The sequence below is a fragment of the Oncorhynchus masou genome, chromosome 6 (genome assembly GCF_036934945.1).
Source record: "Oncorhynchus masou masou isolate Uvic2021 chromosome 6, UVic_Omas_1.1, whole genome shotgun sequence".
NCBI classification, from domain to species: domain Eukaryota; kingdom Metazoa; phylum Chordata; class Actinopteri; order Salmoniformes; family Salmonidae; genus Oncorhynchus; species Oncorhynchus masou.
In genome coordinates, this window is record NC_088217.1 from 33,097,479 (window position 1) to 33,122,707 (window position 25,229).

General features: G+C 42.7%; 1 protein-coding gene across 5 annotated transcripts in view; it reads right to left on the reverse strand.

Moving 5' to 3' along the window:
- LOC135541922 (FYVE, RhoGEF and PH domain-containing protein 5-like) overlaps positions 1 to 25,229 on the reverse strand; it is a 45,531-nt gene that overhangs the window by 7,321 nt on the left and 12,981 nt on the right. For 3 of the 5 annotated variants that reach the window (XM_064968428.1, XM_064968427.1, XM_064968425.1), the window contains exons 3-12: positions 24,216 to 24,372; positions 24,040 to 24,098; positions 21,888 to 21,918; positions 20,649 to 20,800; positions 20,099 to 20,255; positions 10,010 to 10,100; positions 9,531 to 9,581; positions 8,974 to 9,032; positions 8,699 to 8,770; positions 6,729 to 6,797 (exon numbers count right to left, since the gene is read on the reverse strand). In XM_064968428.1, coding sequence (XP_064824500.1) covers positions 6,729 to 6,797; positions 8,699 to 8,770; positions 8,974 to 9,032; positions 9,531 to 9,581; positions 10,010 to 10,100; positions 20,099 to 20,255; positions 20,649 to 20,800; positions 21,888 to 21,918; positions 24,040 to 24,098; positions 24,216 to 24,372 — 898 coding nt within the window. The remainder of the gene's footprint in view (positions 1 to 6,728; positions 6,798 to 8,698; positions 8,771 to 8,973; positions 9,033 to 9,530; positions 9,582 to 10,009; positions 10,101 to 20,098; positions 20,256 to 20,648; positions 20,801 to 21,887; positions 21,919 to 24,039; positions 24,099 to 24,215; positions 24,373 to 25,229) is intronic. The other 2 variants (XM_064968429.1, XM_064968426.1) reach the window with 1 other exon arrangement.

The window sequence follows — 25,229 nt, forward strand, 5'->3', positions numbered from 1 at the left end:
TTCATGGATGGGCACTTCTATGGCAGGAGCCGAAGGGCTAGAATTTTCAATGTCCCCTCTTATACTTGGCAGTGACGTAAAGTCCCCATGAGTGACAGAATACTGAGCCAATCACGTCGCAACGCTCCGTATTTTCTGCTGGCTTGCCCCACCACCACAGAAAGCACTGAGCTAGGCTGCCTGCATTTTGGAGCTGCCTAACTCAAGAAAAGAAAAAAGAGACCATGTTTGTATGTGCCATTATTAACTCAATTATATATACTATTTTTACATTGTTTGCAAACTGATACGTGACACGTTTAAATGCCAAAATAAAATGCAAAACAGGCAAGCCCAAAAAATGTCTGCCCCACCTGGCCTGAATGACAGGTCACCACTGGTTAAATGTGTCTCAATTTCAAAAATGAAGATTTCTCCCTGTTTTTCTGACCGCATGACTTGACCAGTTAAAACTCTGGGCATGACTCATCACTCCACTGGGGTCCTAAGCACACCGTAACTCCACCTCCCGAAGAGAGTGAGAGATGTCACAGATTTTATCTCAGAAAAACAATAAATGGATTATAGTTGTGTGTGATCATGAGTGGACTGACTGCAGTGTTTTATTCTTAAATGTTAACGTGATTTCCTACAAGCAGTTCCTATAGTTTATCCTATAATACTTTAAATTACGTTTTATCCGGTTGGATAATATTTCCAAAATATGATTGAGTGAATCGTCTTAGTGCAAATCCCTGTAGTTGGACAACAGTGACCTAGAAAACCTTCAAGTTGACTCATTCTGGGTAGATATAAACAAAGGTCATTGGTCATTCAAGAATAGGCATTTGGGATTATCTTTTCATTTTCACATAACAGATTTTTCTTTTGTTAACTCTATTGTCGATCATTGTTTACCGTCACTGAGAGGCCTGTACATTTGAAAAAATAAGGAAGTCCCCTTTAACTCTGTAATTTTCCATCATATTAACCCATTCCTTGATTTAAGCTCTTTCTCTTCTTCTTCTGCCGACATCCCTCTCTCTCACTTTGAGATGGCAGAATCAGAGTGTTCTGTTGGCATAGTTACAGAGGGGTCTTTCACTGCCAGGCTGCTAAAGAATGGCCTGTCCGAAGTTGTTACTCTGTTTGGACTTATGGCTATATAAATAACACCCTCCTCCTCCTCAGACATGTCACCCCTACTACCATATCCTGTGTTGTGTGGGTGCTAAAGACGGGTATGTTCTTTTTAAAAGATTTTTAGGTGGGGGAGGTGGGTTGAATCTACGAAATTAGTAATGAAACAATTTTAGATGAACATGGCATGGTAAAACAATAGTCGGACATCCAAATTAATATCTACTGATATACATACAAAATAGATATCTAAGTACAATTATGATTAGACAAACTAAATTCAGGTTTAAACAGAGAGAGAAGCACGTTTAGTGTGTGTGACTGTATAAAACAGAGAGAGAAGCAGGTCTAGTGTGTGTGGGCGTATTAAACAGAGAGAGAAGCAGGTCTAGTGTGTGTGGGCGCATTAAACAGAGAGAAGCAGGTCTAGTGTGTGTGGATGTATTAAAAAGAGAGAGAAGCAGGTATAGTGTGTGTGTATTAAACAGAGAGAAGCAGGTCTCGTGTGTGTGTGTGTGCTTATTAAACAGAGAGAAGCAGGTCTAGTGTGTGTGTGTGTATTAAACAGAGAGAAGCAGGTATAGTGTGTGTATTAAACAGAGAGAAGCAGGTCTAGTGTGTGTGTGTGTATTAAACAGAGAGAAGCAGGTCTAGGGTGTGTGTGTGTTAAAAAGAGAGAAGCAGGTCTAGTGTGTGTGTGTGTGTGTGCTTATTAAACAGGGAGAAGCAGGTCAAGTGTGTGTGTGTGTGTGTGTGTGTATTAAACAGAGAGAAGCAGGTCTAATTTGTGTGTGTGTGTATTGAACAGAGAGAAGCAGGTCTAGTGTGTGTGTGTGTGTGTGTATTAAACAGAGAGAAGCAGGTATAGTGTGTGTGTGTATTAAACAGAGAGAAGCAGGTCTAGTGTGTGTGTGTATTAAACAGAGAGAAGCAGGTCTAGGGTGTGTGTGTGTGTGTGTGTTAAAAAGAGCGAAGCAGGTCTAGTGTGTGTGTGTGTGCTTATTAAACAGGGAGAAGCAGGTCTAGTGTGTGTGTGTGTGTTAAATAGAGAGATGCAGGTCTAGTGTGTGTGTGTGTGTGTGTGTGTGTGTGTGTGTGTGTGTGTGTGTGTGTGTGTGTGTGTGTGTGTGTGTGTGTGTGTGGGTGTATTGAACAGAGAGAAGCAGGTCTAGTGTGTGTGTGTGTGTGCCTGTATTAAACAGAGAGAAGCAGGTCTAGTGTGTGTGTGTGTGTGTGTGTGTGTGTGTGTGTGTGTGTGTGTATTAAACAGAGAGAAGCAAGTCTAGTGTGTGTGTGTGTATGAAACAGAGAGAAACAGGTCTAGTGTGTGTGTGTGTGTGTGTGTGTGTGTGTGTGTGTGTGTGTGTGTGTGTGTGTGTGTGTGTGTATTAAACAGAGAGAAGCAGGTATAGTGTGTGTGTGGGTGTGTGTGTATTAAACAGAGAGAAGCGGGTCTAGTGTGTGTGTGTGTGTGTGTGTGTGTGTGTGTGTGTGTGTGTGTGTGCTTATTAAACAGGGAGAAGCAGGTCTACTGTGTGTGTGTGTTAAACAGAGGGAAGCAGGTCTAGTGTGTGTGTGTGTGTGTGTGTGTGTGTGTGTGTGTGTGTGTGTATTAAACAGAGGGAAGCAGGTATAGTGTGTGTGTGTATTAAACAGAGAGAAGCAGGTCTAGTGTGTGTGTGTGTATTAAACAGAGAGAAGCAGGTCTAGGGTGTGTGTGTGTGTGTGTTAAAAAGAGAGAAGCAGGTCTAGTGTGTGTGTGTGTGTGTGTGCTTATTAAACAGGGAGAAGCAGGTCTAGTGTGTGTGTGTGTGTATTAAACAGAGAGAAGCAGGTCTAGTTTGTGTGTGTGTGTATTGAACAGAGAGAAGCAGGTCTAGTGTGTGTGTGTGTGTGTGTATTAAACAGAGAGAAACAGGTCTAGTGTGTGTGTGTGTGTGTGTGTGTGTATGTGTATTAAACAGAGAGAAGCAGGTCTAGTGTGTGTGTGGGTGTGTGTGTATTAAACAGAGAGAAGCAGGGTGTGTGCATTAAACAGAGAGAAACAGGCCTAGTGTGTGTGTGGGTGTGTGTGTATGTGTGTGTGTGTGTATTAAAAAGAGAGAAGCAGGGTGTGTGCATTAAACAGAGAGAAGCAGGCCTAGTGTGTGTGTGGGGGTGCATTAAACAGAGAGAAGCGGGTCTAGTGTGTGTGTGAGTGTATTAAACAGAGAGAAGCAGGTCTAGTGTGTGGGTGTGTGTATTAAACAGAGAGAAGCGGGTCTAGTGTGTGTGTGTGAGTGTATTAAACAGAGAGAAGCAGGTCTAGTGTGTGTGTGTATATTAAACAGAGAGAAGCAGGTCTAGTGTATGTGTGTGGGTGTATTAAACAGAGAGAAGCAGGTCTAGTGTGTGTGTGGGTGTATTAAACAGAGAGAAGCAGGTCTAGTGTATGTGTGTGTGTGTATTAAACAGAGAGAAGCAGGTCTAGTGTATGTGTGTGGGTGTATTAAACAGAGAGAAGCAGGTCTAGTGTATCTGTGTGTGTATTAAACAGAGAGATGCAGGTCTAGTGTGTGTGTGTGTGTGCATTAAACAGAGAGAAGCAGGTCTAGTGTATGTGTGTGTGTGTATTAAACAGAGAGATGCAGGTCTAGTGTATGTGTGTGTGTGTGTTAAACAGAGTGAAGCAGGTCTAGTGTGTGTGTGTGTGTATTAAACAGAGAGAAGCAGGTCTAGTGTGTGTGGGGGTGTGTGTGTGTGTGTGTGTATTAAACAGAGAGATGCAGGTCTAGTGTGTGTGGGGTGTATTAAACAGTGTGAAGCAGGTGTGTGTGTGTGTGTGTGTGACTGTATTCAACAGAGAGAAGCAGGTCTAGTGTGTGTGTGGTGTATTAAACAGAGAGAAGCAGGTCTAGTGTGTGTGTGTTTGTGTGTGTGTGTATTAAACAGAGAGAAGCAAGTCTAGTGTGTGTGTGTGTGTGTATTAAACAGAGAGAAGCAGGTCTAGTGTGTGTGTGTGGGTGTATTAAACAGAGAGAAGCGGGTGTGTGTGTGTGTGTGTGTGTGTGTGAGAAGCAGGTGTAGTGTGTGTGTGTGTGTGTATTAAACAGAGAGAAGCAGGTCTAGTGTGTGTGTGGGTGTGTGTGTATTAAACAGAGAGAAGCAGGTCTAGTGTGTGTGTGTGTGTGTATTAAACAGAGAGAAGCAGGTCTATTGTATGTGTGTGAGTGTATTAAACAGAGAGAAGCAGGTCTAGTGTATGTGTGTGTGTATTAAACAGAGAGAAGCAGGCCTAGTGTGTGTGTGGGGGTGCATTAAACAGAGAGAAGCGGGTCTATTGTGTGTGTGAGTGTATTAAACAGAGAGAAGCAGGTCTAGTGTATGTGTGTGTGTGTATTAAACAGAGAGATGCAGGTCTAGTGTGTGTGTGTGTGTGTGCATTAAACAGAGAGAAGCAGGCCTAGTGTGTTTGTGTGGGTGTGTGTATTAAACAGAGAGAAGCGGGTCTAGTGTGTGTGTGTGAGTGTATTAAACAGAGAGAAGCAGGTCTAGTGTATGTGTGTGTGTGTATTAAACAGAGAGATGCAGGTCTAGTGTATGTGTGTGTGTGTATTAAACAGAGAGATGCAGGTCTAGTGTATGTGTGTGTGTGTATTAAACAGAGAGATGCAGGTCTAGTGTATGTGTGTGTGTGTATTAAACAGAGAGATGCAGGTCTAGTGTGTGTGTGTGGTGTATTAAACAGAGAGAAGCAGGTCTAGTGTATGTGTGTGTGTATTAAACAGAGAGATGCAGGTCTAGTGTGTGTGGGGGTGTATTAAACAGAGAGAAGCAGGTCTAGTGTATGTGTGTGTGTATTAAACAGAGAGAAGCAGGTCTAGTGTATGTGTGTGTGTGTATTAAACAGAGAGATGCAGGTCTAGTGTATGTGTGTGTGTATTAAACAGAGAGATGCAGGTCTAGTGTATGTGTGTGTGTATTAAACAGAGAGAAGCAGGTCTAGTGTATGTGTGTGTGTGTATTAAACAGAGAGATGCAGGTCTAGTGTGTGTGTGTGTGTATTAAACAGAGAGATGCAGGTCTAGTGTGTGTGTGTATTAAACAGAGAGAAGCAGGTCTAGTGTATGTGTGTGTGTGTATTAAACAGAGAGATGCAGGTCTAGTGTATGTGTGTGTGTGTATTAAACAGAGAGATGCAGGTCTAGTGTATGTGTGTGTGTATTAAACAGAGAGATGCAGGTCTAGTGTATGTGTGTGTGTGTATTAAACAGAGAGATGCAGGTCTAGTGTGTGTGTGTGTGTATTAAACAGAGAGAAGCAGGTCTAGTGTATGTGTGTGTGTATTAAACAGAGAGATGCAGGTCTAGTGTGTGTGGGGGTGTATTAAACAGAGAGAAGCAGGTCTAGTGTATGTGTGTGTGTGTATTAAACAGAGAGATGCAGGTCTAGTGTGTGTGTGTGTGTATTAAACAGAGAGAAGCAGGTCTAGTGTATGTGTGTGTGTATTAAACAGAGAGAAGCAGGTCTAGTGTATGTGTGTGTGTGTATTAAACAGAGAGATGCAGGTCTAGTGTGTGTGTGTGTGTATTAAACAGAGAGATGCAGGTCTAGTGTATGTGTGTGTGTGTATTAAACAGAGAGATGCAGGTCTAGTGTATGTGTGTGGGTGTATTAAACAGAGAGAAGCAGGTCTAGTGTATGTGTGTATGTGTATTAAACAGAGAGATGCAGGTCTAGTGTGTGTGGGGGTGCATTAAACAGAGAGATGCAGGTCTAGTGTATGTGTGTGTGTGTATTAAACAGAGAGATGCAGGTCTAGTGTGTGTGTGTGTGTATTAAACAGAGAGAAGCAGGTCTAGTGTATGTGTGTGTGTATTAAACAGAGAGAAGCAGGTCTAGTGTGTGTGTGTATTAAACAGAGAGAAGCAGGTCTAGTGTATGTGTGTGTGTGTATTAAACAGAGAGATGCAGGTCTAGTGTGTGTGTGTGTGTATTAAACAGAGAGATGCAGGTCTAGTGTATGTGTGTGTGTGTATTAAACAGAGAGATGCAGGTCTAGTGTATGTGTGTGGGTGTACTAAACAGAGAGAAGCAGGTCTAGTGTATGTGTGTGGGTGTACTAAACAGAGAGATGCAGGTCTAGTGTATGTGTGTGTGTATTAAACAGAGAGATGCAGGTCTAGTGTGTGTGGGGATGTATTAAACAGAGAGAAGCAGGTCTAGTGTATGTGTGTGTGTATTAAACAGAGAGATGCAGGTCTAGTGTGTGTGGGGGTGTATGAGGAGCGTTCCTGACCTTCCCCGTTCAGTCAGTAAAGAGCAGCTCAGGAAGCTGCCATTCAGAAACATCCTGCCAGGAAACCCTGCTCTCAATAGCAGGGTCTGGGTCTGGGAGGGCCATAGATATAGAGCAAACAGAACAGATCTGCTGCTTATCCTTTTCAGATTACATTTACATTGCAACAAGATGGTGCATAGTTGTGTAGTCTTAATGACAAGCGCGGTGACCATGTTCAAATTTGAGAAAATTGTTATTTTAGATTTTTGGCCTAAAAGCTCTGTCCATTATCTGCAGGTTTGTGACAATGAGTCCCCTACCCTCCCTCCAAACAGGAAGTGACATTTACCAGAAACAGGTGGCGTGGCTGTCTGCACTTCCTGCTGACCTTCATCAGAGTGCCCTCCTTCACAAACACCTGAGTACAAAACACACACATGTACACAGGGTCAGATATATACAGTGGGGCAAAAAAGTATTTAGTCAGCCACCAATTGTGCACGTTCTCCCACTTAATAATATGAGCGAGGCCTGTAATTTTCATCACAGGTACACTTCAACTATAACAGACAAAATGAGAAAAAAAATCCAGAAAATCACATTGTAGGATTTTTAATGAATTTATTTGCAAATTATGGTGGAAAATAAGTATTTGGTCAATAACAAAAGTTTATCTCAATACTTTGTTATATACCCTTTGTTGGCAATGACAGAGGTCAAACGTTTTCTGTCTTCACAAGGTTTTCACACACTGTTGCTGGTATTTTGGCCCATTCCTCCATGCAGATCTCCTCTCAAGCAGTGATGTTTTGGGGCTGTTGCTGGGCAACACAGACTTTCAACTCCCTCCAAAGATTTTCTATGGGGTTGAGATCTGGAGACTGGCTAGGCCACTCCAGGACCTTGAAATGCTTCTTACGAAGCCACTCCTTCGTTGCCCGGACAGTGTGTTTGGGATCATTGTCATACTGAAAGACCCAGCCACGTTTCAACTTCAATGCCCTTGCTGATGGAAGGAGGTTTTCACTCAAAATCTCACGATACATGGCCCCATTCATTCTTTCCTTTACACGGATCAGTCGTCCTGGTCCGTTTGCAGAAAAACAGACCCAAAGCATGATGTTTCCACACCCATGCTTCACAGTAGGTATGGTGTTCTTTGGATGCAACTCAGCATTCTTTGTCCTCCAAATACGACGAGTTGAGTTTTTACCAAAAAGTTATATTTTTGGTTTCATCTGACCATAGGACATTCTCCCAATCTTCTTCTGGATCATCCAAATGCTTTCTAGCAAACTTCAGATGGGCCTGGACATGTACTGGCTTAAGCAGGGGGACACGTCTGGCACTGCAGGATTTGAGTCCCTGGCGGCGTAGTGTGTTACTGATGGTAGGCTTTGTTACTTTGGTCCCAGCTCGCTGCAGGTCCCCCCCTGTGTGGTTCGGGGATTTTTGCTCACCGTTCTTGTGATCATTTTGACCCCACGGGGTTAGATCTTGCGTGGAACCCCAGATCGAGGGAGATTATCAGTGGTCTTGTATGTCTTCCATTTCCTAATAATTGCTCCCACAGTTTATTTCTTCAAACCAAGCTGCTTACCTATTGCAGATTCAGTCTTCCCAGCCTGGTGCAGGTCTACAATTTTGTTTCTGGTGTCCTTTGACAGCTCTTTGGTCTTGGCCATAGCGGAGTTTGGAGTGTGACTGTTTGAGGTTGTGGACAGGTGTCTTTTATACTGATAACAAGTTCAAACAGGTGCCATTAATACAGGTAACGAGTGGAGGACAGAGGAGCCTCTTAAAGAAGAAGTTACAGGTCTGTGAGAGACAGAAATCTTGCTTGTTTGTAGGTGACCAAATACTTATTTTCCACCATAATTTGCAAATAAATTCATTAAAAAATCCTACAATGTGATTTTCTGGAGAAAAAAAATCTCATTTTGTCTGTCATAGTTGAAGTGTACCTATGATGAAAATTACAGGCCTCTCTAATCTTTTTAAGTGGGAGAACTTGCACAATTGGTGGCTGACTAAATACTTTTTTGCCCTGCTGTAGTAGATGAAATGGCAATTAAGGACAGTGTGCCACATATGTGAAGCAAGAGGGTTGGAGAGAGGGCTTTAAAGAGTGTGTGTGTCCACTCTTCTCCACCCGGACACAGAGAGAGGGCCAGGGGATTCCCAGCTGACTGGTTATATAAAGGTCGACACGGGCGGGATGGAGAGGTAGAGGTTGGAGGGGGGAGAGTGTGTACCATTGCCCGGGGCCCTGGGCAGAAACAATGGTGTTATCAGGCAGGCAGACAGGACGGAGCTTACCCTGCCAGGCTGGAGCAGATCCCTCTGGCCTCCAACACTGTACTCTATGTTGACAAGACGTAGCAGGTTCTCCTGAGAAAGTGAGAAAGAGAGAGGAGGGAGAGACATGCCATGTTGAGCAATAACTACCAAATAACAACACTGCATGTGTGCACTCTCTCAAGCACTCTCACACACACACGCACACACAAAACAAACATACACGCAACCATCACAAACACACACACACACAATAAACACACACTATGTTGAAAGACACTCATCTTGAAACTCACCCCATGTTTCAAACTGTCATTGGCTTGATCTGCAATGTCTGAGACTACCACCAGAGCAGCTGAGAGAGGAGACAGTGACAAGACAGAAGCAACGAGTTGTCGTTAACGCAAAATGAAACACATCAGACACACAGAGAACCAGAGAGGGACATGTTCACCAGAGACTATTCTCATATTTCATGAGGTGTTCATTCCAGCCTTGTCCCCCATACACATACAGAGAGATAACATCCCTACAATTTTCCTTCTACACACACATCATCTGGGCTGGAAGTGGCTTTTCTAGTGGCTAGAGATAGCACAGTGGTTAACCCACTCATGAATTACAGATACATCACACACAGAGACAAGAGAGACAAAATGGTTACCTAGTGATTTACACACCAACACAAATACACAAAAAAAACTGACAAAATGTCTCCCTAGTAAGGTAAGAATGCCAAATAAATCCCTTATAAACACAGAAACAGAACTGACATGGCCCTCTTGTGAATAACACAATGCAGAGTAAATAGGTGCTATACATGGCTAGGGCTTACAACAGAGCCCCACTGTACCTTGTGTGTCTTCGTATTCTTTGGAGTCTGGGGAGAGGTTGTTGAGGTAATCTGTAGCAGGAGGAAAACAAGCAGCAGCAATTGAGAAAAGACTCAAAGTGAAAGACACATGACCATTACTAAAACCCCGGTACAATCAGACATAATGAGATCATTTTCATCTGAAGACTGTCTGATGTATAAATGTGTACGTTATGACATACTTTTACACACACACTCCCACCCACACACCCACCCACCCACCCACCCACCCACACACCCACCCACCCACACACCCACCCACACTCCCACCCACACTCCCACCCACACACCCACCCACACACCCACCCACCCACACTCCCACCCACACACCCACCCACCCACCCACACACCCACCCACCCACCCACACACCCACCCACACACCCACCCACCCACACACCCACCCACCCATCCACACACCCACCCACACACCCACCCACCCACACACGCAAACACTTACCGGTGAGGAGCATGCGGTATTGAGCCACACGGACGATGACCTGCAGAAGCTGGTGTTTCAGAGAGACATTGTCACCTGCTGGACTCTGCTGCTGGGACAGACAGACACACACTCAGTACTGGGCCTCACCTACACCCATGTTACTGATACACATCACACAAAACTATTTCCTATGTCCATATCATCCCGAAATGTCTTAAGAGAAGCACACCCTATTTCATACTACCCACACAAACAAAATGGATCACAAATCAAGTCCTGGCAGAGAAATATGTTGATTTGATAAGGGAGAGCTAGCCAGCAGCAATGCAACCAAACACACACACACACACACACACACACACACACACACACACACACACACACACACACACACACACACACACACACACACACACACACACACACACACACACACACACACACAAACACACACACACACACACACACAAACACACACACACACACGAGTGGTGAGCGATTAACCAAATGTCAGTTATTTTTCATTTTTTAAACAACTAATTGACTGACGTCGGTTCAATTATTTGAATTCCATTTTGTATGTTTTTTTCGGTGAGCTCAATGCACAGTTTCTCTAGAGAGAAATCAGATCAAGCTCGAACTGTGCGATGTAGTAGTACAGACTTGTTTAGCACAGTAAACATGGAAATGAACTACCATGGCCATAAAGCACTGTGCGTCTACTTGTCCAGTCGTTGTGGGACAGACATGGAGAGAAGAGACAGAATAAAGCACGATGGAGAGGGATACAGAGCAGCTGCTTCGTGAGGTGTCTCTACCTGAAAATACATGACCTAAGTGATTGATAGTTGGTATTCAGCAGTCATAAAGTATGCCTTATTTACTTTGAAGAACTGCTAAAATAGTGATTTTGTCAGACAGCTTTAAGCAGCAGCTCTATAGAGATGAGATGATGACTTGGGGGATGAAATAATAAAGTCATCAAATAAAACAAATGTAATAACAACTGAAATATTTTATTAACGTGACGTAATGTGATTAAATGATGGTTAATAAGTAATAAGCAGTAATGGGCAGTCACTACCATCATGGGACTATCATCTTCATCTGTTTCAGTTCACACAGGAGATTCATCATGGTGACTGTACATGATACACACAGGAGATTCATCATGGTGACTGTACATGATACACACAGGAGATTCATCATGGTGACTGTACATGATACACACAGGAGCTTCATCATGGTGACTGTACATGATACACACAGGAGATTCATCATGGTGACTGTACATGATACACACAGGAGATTCATCATGGTGACTGTACATGATACACACAGGAGCTTCATCATGGTGACTGTACATGATACACACAGGAGATTCATCATGGTGACTGTACATGATACACACAGGAGCTTCATCATGGTGACTGTACATGATACACACAGGAGATTCATCATGGTGACTGTACATGATACACACAGGAGATTCATCATGGTGACTGTACATGATACACACAGGAGCTTCATCATGGTGACTGTACATGATACACACAGGAGCTTCATCATGGTGACTGTACATGATACACACAGGAGATTCATCATGGTGTCTGTACATGATACACACAGGAGATTCATCATGGTGTCTGTACATGATACACACAGGAGCTTCATCATGGTGACTGTACATGATACACACAGGAGATTCATCATGGTGACTGTACATGATACACACAGGAGATTCATCATGGTGACTGTACATGATACACACAGGAGATTCATCATGGTTACTGTACATGATACACACAGGAGATTCATCATGGTTACTGTACATGATACACACAGGAGATTCATCATGGTGACTGTACATGATACACACAGGAGCTTCTGATGGGAGATCCGTTAGAGGGAATGGGCAGAGAGAGGGGAGGAGGGCTCTTTCTTTCATCCCAGATTCATTCAACACTCATCCTCTATAAGGCTGGAGTATCAACTTCTGAAGGTGGCATAAGCATCAATAGGACTCTTATTCTACACAGCCTGAAGATCAATACACTCCTATACCCAGAATGCACCATGCTCCATTTTTAGCTACAGTCAAATCAAATCAAATTTGATTTGTCACATACACATGGTGAGCAGATGTTAATGCGAGTGTAGCGAAATGCTTGTGCTTCTAGTTCCGACAATGCAGTAATAACCAACAAGTAATCTAACTAACAATTCCAAAACTACTGTCAATCAATGGATGTCAATGAAGACACTACAAGTACATGACAATCAACTCCTTATAATGTACTGCAAGGGAATGCCGTCAATGCATGCAATATAAACTGGAGCATGCAGATATCCAGAGATGTTTGCACTTATCCAATATGCACGGTAGCTCACACACTCATGGATAGCTCATGGTTGCTTACGATCTGAATGATTTTGCTGTGGTTTCTACAATCATGTTCAACTCTGTGGTTACAGTGGTGCTACTGAAGAAGAGGACTACAGACCAGCACCTCAACCATTCAAAGCCTGACAATTACAATACATGTTGATGTGGTTAATAAAACAGACTCCTTTCGGTCGTTCTGCTTTGTGAATGGAGTTATCTTGCTCAATGGATCTTGCTTAATGTATGTATGAAGATCTTTACTTTGTCCATACTAAAAGCCAAACAAAGCAAATGAGATAGGAACTGTGTTCTTTGACATTCAGACATTTCCAACATGTTACTGATGTGGCAGCATTTCATCTAATCTTATAGGATGATGACTTGAAGAACCTGTTATGGTTGCAACCCTTTGTTCTCAATTTCCGCCTGAAGACATACCCAAATCTAACTGCCTGTAGCTCAGCCCCAGAGGCAAGGATATGCATATTCTTGGTATCATTTGAATGGAAACATTCTGAAGTTTGTGGAAATGTTAATTGAATGTAAAAGAATATAACACAGTAGATGTGGTGGAAGAAAATAGAAAGAAAGAGCAAACGTTTTCTGTTTTTTATTGTTGTAGTATCATATTTCACATGTACTAGAATAGCCACACAGTCAGATAGGATGCTGGAGATAATTTTGATGGATAACACAAGAGGGCATCTGTAGGTGTGAAACGTTTGAGACTGATAACTTCAGGAATGGGTGAGCTACATGACATTTAGCATGAAGCCCCCCAGGTGTCCCACACAAGTTGCCCAAATGTACCCAAATGGCCGAATTGGTGAAATGACCTATAACTATATACAGCAGTGCAAATAACTATATACAACATATCAAAAAGCAATTCTAACACACACACACACAAAAAATGTTTTTTTTTTAAACAGAAAATAAATATTTAAAAAAACAGTACACACCCCTTGGAAGTCCTCCTCATAATATTTTGCTGCCTGTGCCATGTCCCATAGCAGTCTCTTTCTGATGTAAAGCAGAGGCAAACTGAACAAGTGGTGCATTTCATGCGACACAGAACACAACGACGCCTCCATGCTGTGCCCTTTTGGCTCTGAGGCACAGTCATGCCTGCAGTAATGAACTGTGGCATATGAACACCACTGGGGGCACAGGTAGAGCGGGCAGCTGGGCACCGGGGCCTCCCAGTCGGAGTCGCTATCACTGTGAAAGAAAACATTTAAAAAATATTTGTATTGTATGAGCCTTTTATCATCACATAAAATAAACAGATATGTATTGATTGTATAGAGCAGAGGGAACAGTCACTAAGGTGTTCCATTCAACTCCGGCCATTGTTGTGTATATATATATACACATATGTATATATATATATATATATATATATATACACATATATATATATATATATATATATATACACACACACACACACACACACCCAAACAAACCAACACACACACTCACAAAAACAAACTACACATTTCATTGCAAAAAAAATATATATATATATATTTTTAAATATATAATATATATATATATATTTTTTAAATATTTCATAAAACGGCATTAGCACTTACCCGTCCAGAAGTATGTCCTGTCCTTGCAGAAACAGCTCCTCAGTTCGTCTGAATCATAACACTCCAAGATTCCTCAAACAAAAAATCTGTCTCACTTTCACTTTTACTTTAGAGTTTGACTTCGCTTTACATGAAGTATTCGCCAGGATATCTTCAATAAAATCGTTGAAACTACAACTTTCCGAAATACAGCTGCGTGTAAAAAGCCTTACAGCAACCCCTCTGATCGTCAAGGCGAAAATGGAGTTCCATGCGCGTGCGATTACAACCAAGGAATTGTGGTCCAACCCCAAACCATTACATACTGGTGTTTACCTCAGCTCATTGGCTATCTACTCAGCTAGATTTCAAGAAGATCAGTGGTCATTGGGCAGAAATATGGTCAATGAAGCTTCGCTAAAATTATTGGTGCGTCAGGTAGTCATTTATCGTTGTCTTCAAATCAGCTCACTTCGGTCAATTCTCCCCGCAAAAAAACAACGTTGTTTGACTGTGTTGCGAACATCCAGAGGAATGCACTGAAACCCACCATGACTATATAAACGATTGTTTACATGGGCAAATCACGCCGAATGCTCCGTAAAAAAATTATAGAGATGGAATTCCTGGCACAAAAAGTTTACAAAATGTTTAGATTTAGACTATAAAAATGGATTTTATCAAAGAAAATGGCACTTCAGTTGATCAATGGGATACTCAGGAAGAGAAATAAGAGCAAGATATCAGAATGTAAGTCATAATTTTACCTTCAGATGTGAAAGTCTAAAAACTGTCATGGCGGAAAATGTTTCTGTTCTTGATTGCTCTTCTCAAACAAAAGCATGGGATTTGTTCTCTGTAATAGCTATTTTAAATTGGAAAACGTAGTTTGATTACCAAGATTCTAATCTTTTGAAGGGTGTAAGACACTTGCATTTTCAAGAATGTTTAATGTTACAAATTGTATTTTTATTTGTCACTCTGAAATTTCCCCTGATGTTGGTCCCTGTACGGGGACAGCAGCCATAACAGGATTTATAGGATGATGACTTGAAGAAAAAGGTTTTCTTCATCAAAAGGAAAAACAGAATAAGATCTTATACGTGTAATACATTTGATTTCAAAATACGCCTGTGTACAGTATTAACATTATCTGTCCACTTCTTGATCTTGTGACTTATGGCTGAAACTCAAACGAGCTGCCTGTGAAAACCAGAAGCTGATTTAAAGCTGAAACCCAGCTGGATAGACAGTAGTTAGATCACCAGGCCAGTCTGTACTCATACCCTGCTCCTGTACTGACCCTCAGACTAAACCTGACAGCATCACATGGACTAAACTCTAGGATGGAAAGAGACCTGAGACCCAGAGTGATCTCTACAGAGACAGAGTGGAGATGTTTGATACTGAGAACTCTCCTGGAAACCTCTGTCCTCCTCTCAGAGCTCACTGAGAAGGATCAGGGAGATTACAGGTGTATAATCAATATTATAAACTGGGTGGATTGAGCACTGAATGCTGATTGGCTGACAGCCGTGGTACATCAGACCATATACCACGGGTTTGAAAAAACACATTTTTTTACTGCTCTAATTCTGTTGGTAACCAGTTTATAATAGCAATAAGGCACCTCAGGGGTTTGTGGTATATGGCCAATATACCACAGCTAAGGGCTGGGTCCAGGCACTCCGCGTTGCGTCGTGCATAAGAACTGCCCTTAGCCGTGGTATATTGGACATATACCACACCCCCTCGGGCCTAATTGCTTAAATAGAGAATACAGACATCACTCTTTATGTTAAAGGTTAGACACCTGATTCTGATCTAGCCTTTTCATTTATTTGTATGTATATTTAATTTCATTTTAAATACTCATTTTTACACCAAATCCATTAGAAAGTCAAGACATCATGATTACAAAATGCTTCTGCAAAGGATGTCAATTTTCAATAAAATACAAGGTCTCTATCTGACTCCCTGACCAGAGCCATTATCATACATCTCTGTCGCAGATCTGGCAGTAACATAGAGTATAGCCTACTAGATCAAACAAAATGTCTTCATTAACACTCATGACAACGATTATCATTTGAAAGGCATTGAAATATCTTGCCTCTAGAAAGTGGCCAGTCATACCTGTTGTAACAGTGCCTCTGTATAAGTGCTTCTGATGTGAAAAAAAACATTGATCATCTCTTCTCACATTATAGACCAACCCATTCAACCACCATATCTACCAACACCCAACCAACAACAACCACTACCCAACAAACAAAAATCACCACCAAACCAACAACAACCACTACCCAACCAACAACAACCACTACCGAAACCAACAACCACTACCCAACCAACAACAACCACTACCCAACAAACAACAACCAAACCACCATATCTAACAACACCCAACAAACAACAACCACTAACCAACCAACAACAACACCTACCCAACCAAAAACCAACCCAAACCAACAACAACCACTACCCAACGAACAACAATCATCACCCACCCACCCAACCAACAACAACCAACCAACAACAACCAACATAACCAACAACAACCACCTAACCATCAACAACCAACAACAACCACTTTACCAACAACCACTACCCAACAAACAAAACCACCTAACCAACAACCACCACCCAACCAACAACAACCACCGAACCACCATATCTAACAACATCCAACCAACATCAACCACTCACCCAACCAACAACAACCATCCAACCAACAACAACCACCTAACCAACAACCATCACCCAACCAACAACAACCACCCAACCAACAACAACTGCCTAATCAACAAAACACTCAACCACAACAACCACTACCAAACCAACAACAACCACTACACAACCGACAACCACCCAACCTACAACCACCACCCAACCAACAACAAACACTGAACCAACAACAACCGCCCCACCAACAACAATAACCACCCAACAACAACCACCCAACCAACAACCGCCTAATCAACAAAAAACACCTAACCAACAACAACCACCTAACCAACAACAACCACCTAACCAACAACAATCACCTAACCAACAACCACTACCCAACCAACAACAACCACCCAACCAACAACAACCACTACCCAACAAAAAACAACCACTACCCAACCAACAACCACCCAACCACCATATCAACCAACAACAACCACTAACCAACCAACAACAACCACTACCCAACCAACAACAATAACCACCCACCCAACCAAACAACAACAACCACCAAACCAACAATAATCAACCACCCAAAAACAACCACCCAAACAATAACAACCACCTAATCAACAAATACCACCCAACCACAACAACCACTACCCAACCAACATCAATCACTACCCAACCAACAACAACCACTACCCAACCACCATATCTACCAACAATCAACAACCACCCAACCAACAACAACCACCCAACAACAACCACTACCCAACCAACAACATCCACTACCAAACCAACAACAACCACTGCCCAACCAACAACAACCAATGAACAACAACCACTACCAAACCAACAACAACCACTACCCAACCAACAACCACCCAACCACCATATCTACCAACACCCAACCAAAAACAACCACTACCCAACCACTACCCAATCAACAACTACCCAATCATCAACCAACAACAACCACTACCCAACCAACAATCACTACCCAACCAACAACCACTACCCAACAAAAAACAACCACTACCCAACCAAAAACAACCACTACCCAACCAAAAACAACCACTACCCAACCACCATATTAACCAACAACAACCACTAACCAACCAACCAACAACAAACGCCCAACCAACGACAATAACCACCCAACAACAACCACTACCCAAACAACAACATCCACTACCAAACCAACAACAACCACTACCCAACCAACAACAACCACTACCCAACCAACAACAACCACTACCAAACCAACAACAACCACTACCCAACCAACAACCACCCAACCACCATATCTACCAACACCCAACCAAAAACAACCACTACCCAACCACTACCCAATCAACAACCACCCAACCACCATATCAACCAACAACAACCACTACCCAACCAACAACCACTACCCAACCAACAACAACTACCCAACCAACAATCACCACCGAACCAACAACCACTACCCAACCAACAACAACCACTACCAAACCCACAACAACCACTACCCAACCAACAACAACCACTACCCAACGAACAACAACCACTACCAAACCAACAACAACCACTACCCAACCAACAACCACCCAACCACCATATCTACCAACACCCAACCAACAACAACCACTACCCAACCAACAACAATCACCACCCACCCACCCAACCAACAACCACCCAACCAACCAACAACAACCACCCAACCAACAACAACCACCCAACCAACCAACAACAACCACCCAACCAACCAACCAACCAACCAACCAACAACCACCCAACCAACAACAACCACCCAACCAACGACAATAACCACCCAACAACAACCACCCAACCAACAACAACCGCTTAATCAACAACAAAAAAACAACCAACAACAACCACTACCCAACCAACGTCAATCACCACCGAACTAATAACCACCTACTCAACCAACAACAACCACTACCCAACCAACAACAACCAACCAGTAACAACCACCCAATCAACAACAACCACCCAACCAAGAACCACCACCCAACCAACAACAACCACCCAACCAACAACAACCACCTAACCAACAACAGCCATCCAACCAACAATAACCATCCAACCAACAACAACCACCCAACCAACAACCACTACCCAACCAACAACAACCACTACCCAACAAACAACCACCCAACCAACAACAACCACTACCCAAAAAACACCACCACTACCCAACAAACAACAACCACCCAACCAAAAACAACCACCCAACCAACAAGCATAGGTAAGTGTCAATACATAATTACATACTCATTATGATATAGCAACTCCATGAGAACATTATAATACAATTTCAGAAGGAACTATTTTACACACATACACATGGTTTGGTATTGCATGTACAGTAACGTTTTAACAGAGACCAGACACCTCCTGTACTTCTCCTTTAGTATTGTGTCAGCGCTCATTGCGGTCATCATGGTTATAACAGTCATTGTGGTTCTAGCAGTCATTGCGGTTATAGCAATCATTGTGGTTATAGGTGTCATCGTGGTTCTAGCAGTCATCGTGGTTATAGCAGTCATCATGGTTATAGCAGTTATTGCGGTTATAGCAATCATTGTGGTTATAGGTGTCATCGTGGTTCGAGCAGTCATCGTGGTTATAGCAGTCATCGTGGTTATTGCAGTCATCGTGGTTACAGCAGTCATCGTGGTTATAGCAGTCATCGTGGTTATAGCAGTCATAGTGGTTATAGCATTCATCGTGGTTATTGCAGTCATAGTGGTTATTGCAGTCATCGTGGTTACAGCAGTCATCGTGGTTATTGCAGTCATCGTGGTTATAGCAGTCATAGTGGTTATAGCAGTCATCGTGGTTATAGCAGTCATCGTGGTTATAGCAGTCATCGTGGTTATAGCAGTCATCGTGGTTATAGCAGTCATCGTGGTTATAGCAGTCATCGTGGTTATAGCAGTCATCGTGGTTATAGCAGTCATCGTGGTTATAGCAGTCATTGTGGTTATAGCAGTCATAGTGGTTATAGCAGTTATTGTGGATAGAACATTGTTACTGAAGAAGAGGAGCAGAGCAGCTGGACCAGATGTCAAACAGTCACAGTCTGATGATGTGAATTACAGTATGTTAATCAAACTGAAACTGTCAATATCAGATAACTTTTAAACAATGTAATCAACATACACCTGATTAAAAGTAAGAATGATATTCCACAGAAAAGTCCCCTCTTCAGCAGAGACAGAATGATGGCCTGCAGCTCCCTGCCACATAATGTGTTTTAGGTGGCATAGCATGACATTCTCACACTCATCTAACATTGTGCATGGAAAGCTGAAACTGGCTAACAAATAGCTCACTGTGAGTAAGGAGCCTGCACACAGAGAGAAACCTAAAAGAAACCTCCTGTGTCTTCTCTGGTCTTATTCAAAAACAGTGTCTTCGCTATGAACAGTCCTGACTTGACTTTAAACAGCCCTGCTGTCTGACCTCATACTGGCTGACGATGGCTGAGAAGGCGGGCGAGGTCCGGCAGCTTTCGTCCAGCAGGCTCATGCTGCGGTCGTAGTGACCAATGTAGGCCGTGAAGACCACAAACTCCAACTTCCTGGATAGGATGACATCCGCAATCCTCTGGCTCTCTTCCCTGAAGGAAGAGAAAGAATCAAATGAAGAAACATGAGGGATTGCATGATCTGATGAATGACCTCTGTGCTGCATTAATGTGTGTTCTGTCGGTCATGAGTACTGTGTGTGTCGGCTGTGTGTGTGTGTGTGTGTGTGTGTGTGTGTGTGTGTGTGTGTGTGTGTGTGTGTGTGTGTGTGTGTGTGTGTGTGTGTGTGTGTGTGGTGTGTGTGTGTGTGTGTGTGTGTGTGTGTGTGTGTGTGTGTGTGTGTGTGTGTGTGTGTGTGTGTGTGTGTGTGTGTGTGTGTGTGTGTGTGTGTGTGTGTGTGTGTGTGTGTGTGTGTGTGTGTGTGTGTGTGTGTGTGTGTGTGTGTGTGTGTGTGTGTGTGTGGTGTAGAGTCTGCAGTGTCTCACCACTGTCGGATGCGGTTCTCTAACTCGGTGAGGATTCTGCGGTGCAGAGTGTAAACATCAGGCAGCTTGTTGAGGATCTCCTTTAGCCTCTCCTCCTCCAGCACAGCATCCCCCTCATCCCCCACTGCAGCCCCCACCGCCTCCCTGAAGTCCTGACACAGAGATGAACATGATTTGATTATATGAGTTATTAACATACTGTATATGACACACACTAATTTTATAAAGTCAATCAGTGCTGCCAGTCCTACGGCTGGAAGAGTCCTCCATTCACACAACAAAAATGTGAATTTCTGAGCATTATGTCGATCTCTCTGGCTGTCGGCCATGATGTCTATTTTTAGACAGACTGCTAATGACTGCATGAGGCAGCCAGTTAGCTCCTATAATGTACAGAGCCAGAGCACTAAATTCTCTCCATAAGCCATAAGATGTAGGCCTGCTATGGTACATGTATGTTTACTTGCCTACATATACTGAAGAATAGCGCAGTACCCTATCAATGACTGCAATAGGGGCATTGCCACATTTTGTGATGGAATTTTCATTACATCTTACAATTACGTCTCTGGTCACAACAGGTTCTCTTCTTTTCACACAGAAATAATACACACTAAAATTGCTGTGTCAATGCATTAACCATGTTGAGCTGACCCACTTTTTGAAGCGCCTTACCAACCCCACCCTGGTTTCTCAGGAGAGGGGTGACAGACATTGTGATGTAATGTAGAGAGAAGTGCACAGAGATGAACTTTGACCCCAGAAGGGTTGCATTCCAAATCGCTTGCCTTCTTCTTGAAATGTGCAATGAACCACTTACCCTCCCATAAAATAGGATAGTTGCTCTGCTGCTAAAAACACTTCCACAGCTAGTTCAGACAGCACTGTTCTCCAGTCTGTAAGTAACCCTCCATTACATCATTCAAAGCCATCCCAATGATTCTATCTTGTCTCTGATTCACACGATTTGACTTTCCACAGACCAAAAAGTATTGTTTGCCATTTGAAATCATGGCTGCTAGTGTTCCGACTACTATACTGTTGTACCAAGTACCAAACATATCCCTGTAGATTACCATCCTAACCCTTACTCCACATCTTCTGTATCTCTCTCCTACCCAGCTCATAGGGACACTAAAAGACGACAGGTAGCTTTCTTGGAGCAGATTTTGTCCCATGAAAGTAAGGGGAAATCCATCAATAAAAACATGTCAAGTTCAAAGACTTCTTGATACTTACCACCTGGAGAAGCTTGAGGGCTTTCACATGTCTGCAGAGAGAGAAATTGAGGCACTGTCAGGTTTCCATGTGCAGACAAATGTAAAAATGCATCAATGTCCAGGTTATTAAGGTGAAAGGGACACAACAATGTTACAGAGTTACAGTGATGGTGATCATTAGTGTTCTATGTCAGTGGTTCCCATACTATTTATAGTCCCGTACCCCTTCAAACATTCAACCTCCAGCTCTAGCACCAGGGTCAGCGCACTCTCAAAATGTTGTTTATTGCCATCATTGTAAGCCTGCCACACACACACTATACGATACATTTATTAAACATAAGAATGAGTGTGAGTTTTTGTCACATCCCGGCTCGTGGGAAGTGATAAAGAGATCGTATAGGACCAGGGCACAAATAAAAATATATTAATAATCAATAATTTTGCTCTTTATTTAACCATCTTACATCTAAAACCTTATTTGTTCATCGAAAATTGTGAATAACTCACCACAGGTTAATGAGAAGGTTATACTTGAAAGGATGACCATAACTCTGCAATGTTTGGTTGTATTGGAGAGAGTCTCAGTCTTAAATCATTTTCCACACACAGTCTGTGCCTGAATTTAGTTTTCATGCTAGTGAGGGCCGAAAATCAAAGTCCAGACCTGAATCCAATCGAGAATCTGTGGAAAGAACTGAAAACTGCTGTTCACAAATGCTCCACGCTACAAAGTATTAACTTAAGGGGGTGAATCATTTTGCATGCCCAATTTTTCAGTTTTTGATTTGTTAAAAAAGTTTGAAATATCCAATAAATGTCGTTCAACTTCATGATTGTGTCCCACTTGTTGTTGATTCTTTACAAAAAAATACAGTTTTATATCTTTATGTTTGAAGCCTGAAATGTGGCAAAAGGTCGCAAAGTTCAAGGGGGCCGAATACTTTCGCAAGGCACTGTATGTACATGGTTGCAAAGGGCATCAGTGTCTTAACAGCGTGATTTACCAAGGCAGGATTCTCTGAGCGCAGCCCTATCCAGAAATCTGGCAGTGACTTCAGAATAAATTAAATTTTCACAAATTGCAACCGCTTGTTGGACTGGAGGCAGGGCATAAAAGGGATAACGAACCCAGTTGTTTGTGTCATCCTTTCGGGAAAGTACCTGCGTAATTGCGCACCCAGCTCACTCAGGTGCTTCGATATATCACATTTGACATTGTCCGTAAGCTTGAGTTCATTTGCACACAAAAAAATCATACAATGATGGAAAGACCTGTATGTTGTCCTTGTTAATGCAGACAGAGAAGAGCTCCAAATTCTTAATCATAGCCTCAATTTTGTCCCGCACATTGAATATAGTTGCGGAGAGTCCCTGTAATCCTAGATTCAGATCATTCAGGTGAGAAAAAACATCACCCAGATAGGCCAGTCGTGTGAGAAACACGTCATCATGCAAGCGGTCAGACAAGTGATACTTATGGTCGGTAAAGACAACTTTAAGCTTGTCTCTCAATAAAAATAAACATGTCAATACTTTGCCAATGATAACCAGCGCACTTCTTTCTGTATGTTGTTAAAGCGTTACATGGTCGCTGCCCATATCATTGCATAATGCAGAAAATACACAAGAGTTCAGGGGCCTTGCTTTAACGAAGTTAACCAATTTCACTGCGGTGTCCAAAACGTCTTTCAAGCTGTCAGGCATTCCCTTGGTAGCAAGAGCCTCTCAGTGGAGGCTGCAGTGTACCCAGGTGGCGTCGGGAGCAACTGCTTGCATGCACGATACCATTCCGCTATGTCTTCCTATCACGGCTTTTGCGCCATCAGTACAGATTTCAACATGAGCAGCAGCTACGTTTGGCTACATACGGACCGTTGGTGGAATTCCGTGAGAGAGTAACGGTTAATGTGATTATTTGACTAGGCTACCTGTATTTGACATTGTGTTGTTATTTCGCTGAACACTAGATGGTTGAATTTTATTATTGGCAGTGAAACGAGGCTACTCGGGAAAGAAATAAAACTCACCCAAATGTATACCCCAGTTGGAAAATATAAATGGACTGTTTGAAAATGTGCAGAAAATGAGAATCACATTTTTATTTGGCGTACCCCCTACGGCATTGCGCGTACCCCAGCTTGGGAATACCTGTTCTATGTGATACTCACAATCTCTCAGTGTCCACCAGCTCTTTGGCAATGTAGAAGGCTCTGGAATGACCATCGCTCTGTCAAGAACAACATTATCACTAACAAATCTCTGTTTAATAGCAAACATAATACAATAGCAAATTCTTAACTTGTTTTTTAACACTCAAGCCGTTTCAAAGGTTTTGAAGTCTCACCTGTCTGCCATATGTGTTATCTTCTCCTCCCTCCTCCTCCTCCTCAGAGGTGCGTTCTTGGTCCTCCTCCTCAGCTGTCCCTCCCCTCGCTTCACCCGATGACCCACCAGGGGGACCAACAGCTAGGGAGCACACGGTGTAGGCTTCTGTATAGGCACTGAATGGACAGGACCGAATCAGAGTATCAGTATACTGTAGTTCACACTTCACACACACAGTTCAACAAACACACACAGGTCAACAAACACACACAGACAAACAAACAAACACACACAGACAAACAAACAAACACACACATACGTATCAACATATGAGACTTTATTTCCAAAACACATTTGTGTTTTTTCGCTAGAAATGATTGATTATGGGTATCATCACGTGTGTGTAAAATATTACTCTTCTCAGATTTTTTATTATAGATTTTAGATGTTTATTGAAATGTGTTTTTTTTGCAAAATGCTATACACTGAGTGTACAAAACTTTATAAACACCTAATCTTTCAATGACATAGACTGACCAGGTGAATCCATGTGAAAGCAATGATCCCTTATTGATGTCACTTGTTAAATCCACTTCAATCAGTGTAGCTGAAGGGGAGGAGAAAGGTTAAAGAAGAGAAGGATTTTTAAGCCTTGAGACAATTGAGACATGGATTGTGTATGTGTGCCATTCAGAGGGTCAATGGCAAGACAAAAGATGGGTGATGGGTTCCTTTGTGCCTTTGAACAGGTTATGGTAGTAGGTGCCAGGTGCACCGGTTTCTGTGTTTCAAGAACTGCAACACTGCTGGGTTTTTTCATGCTCAACAGTTTCCAATGTGGGGCCTCCAGAGTGGCACAGTGGTCTAAAGGCTTGAGGCATCACTACAGATCCAGGTTTGATCCCGGGCTGTGAACAGCCGGCCATGTACGGGAGACCGATAAGGTGGCGCAGGGTAGGGTTTGGCCGGCTGGGATTTCCTAATCCCATCGCACTCCAGCGACTCCTGTGACTGGCCGGGCGCCTGCACACTG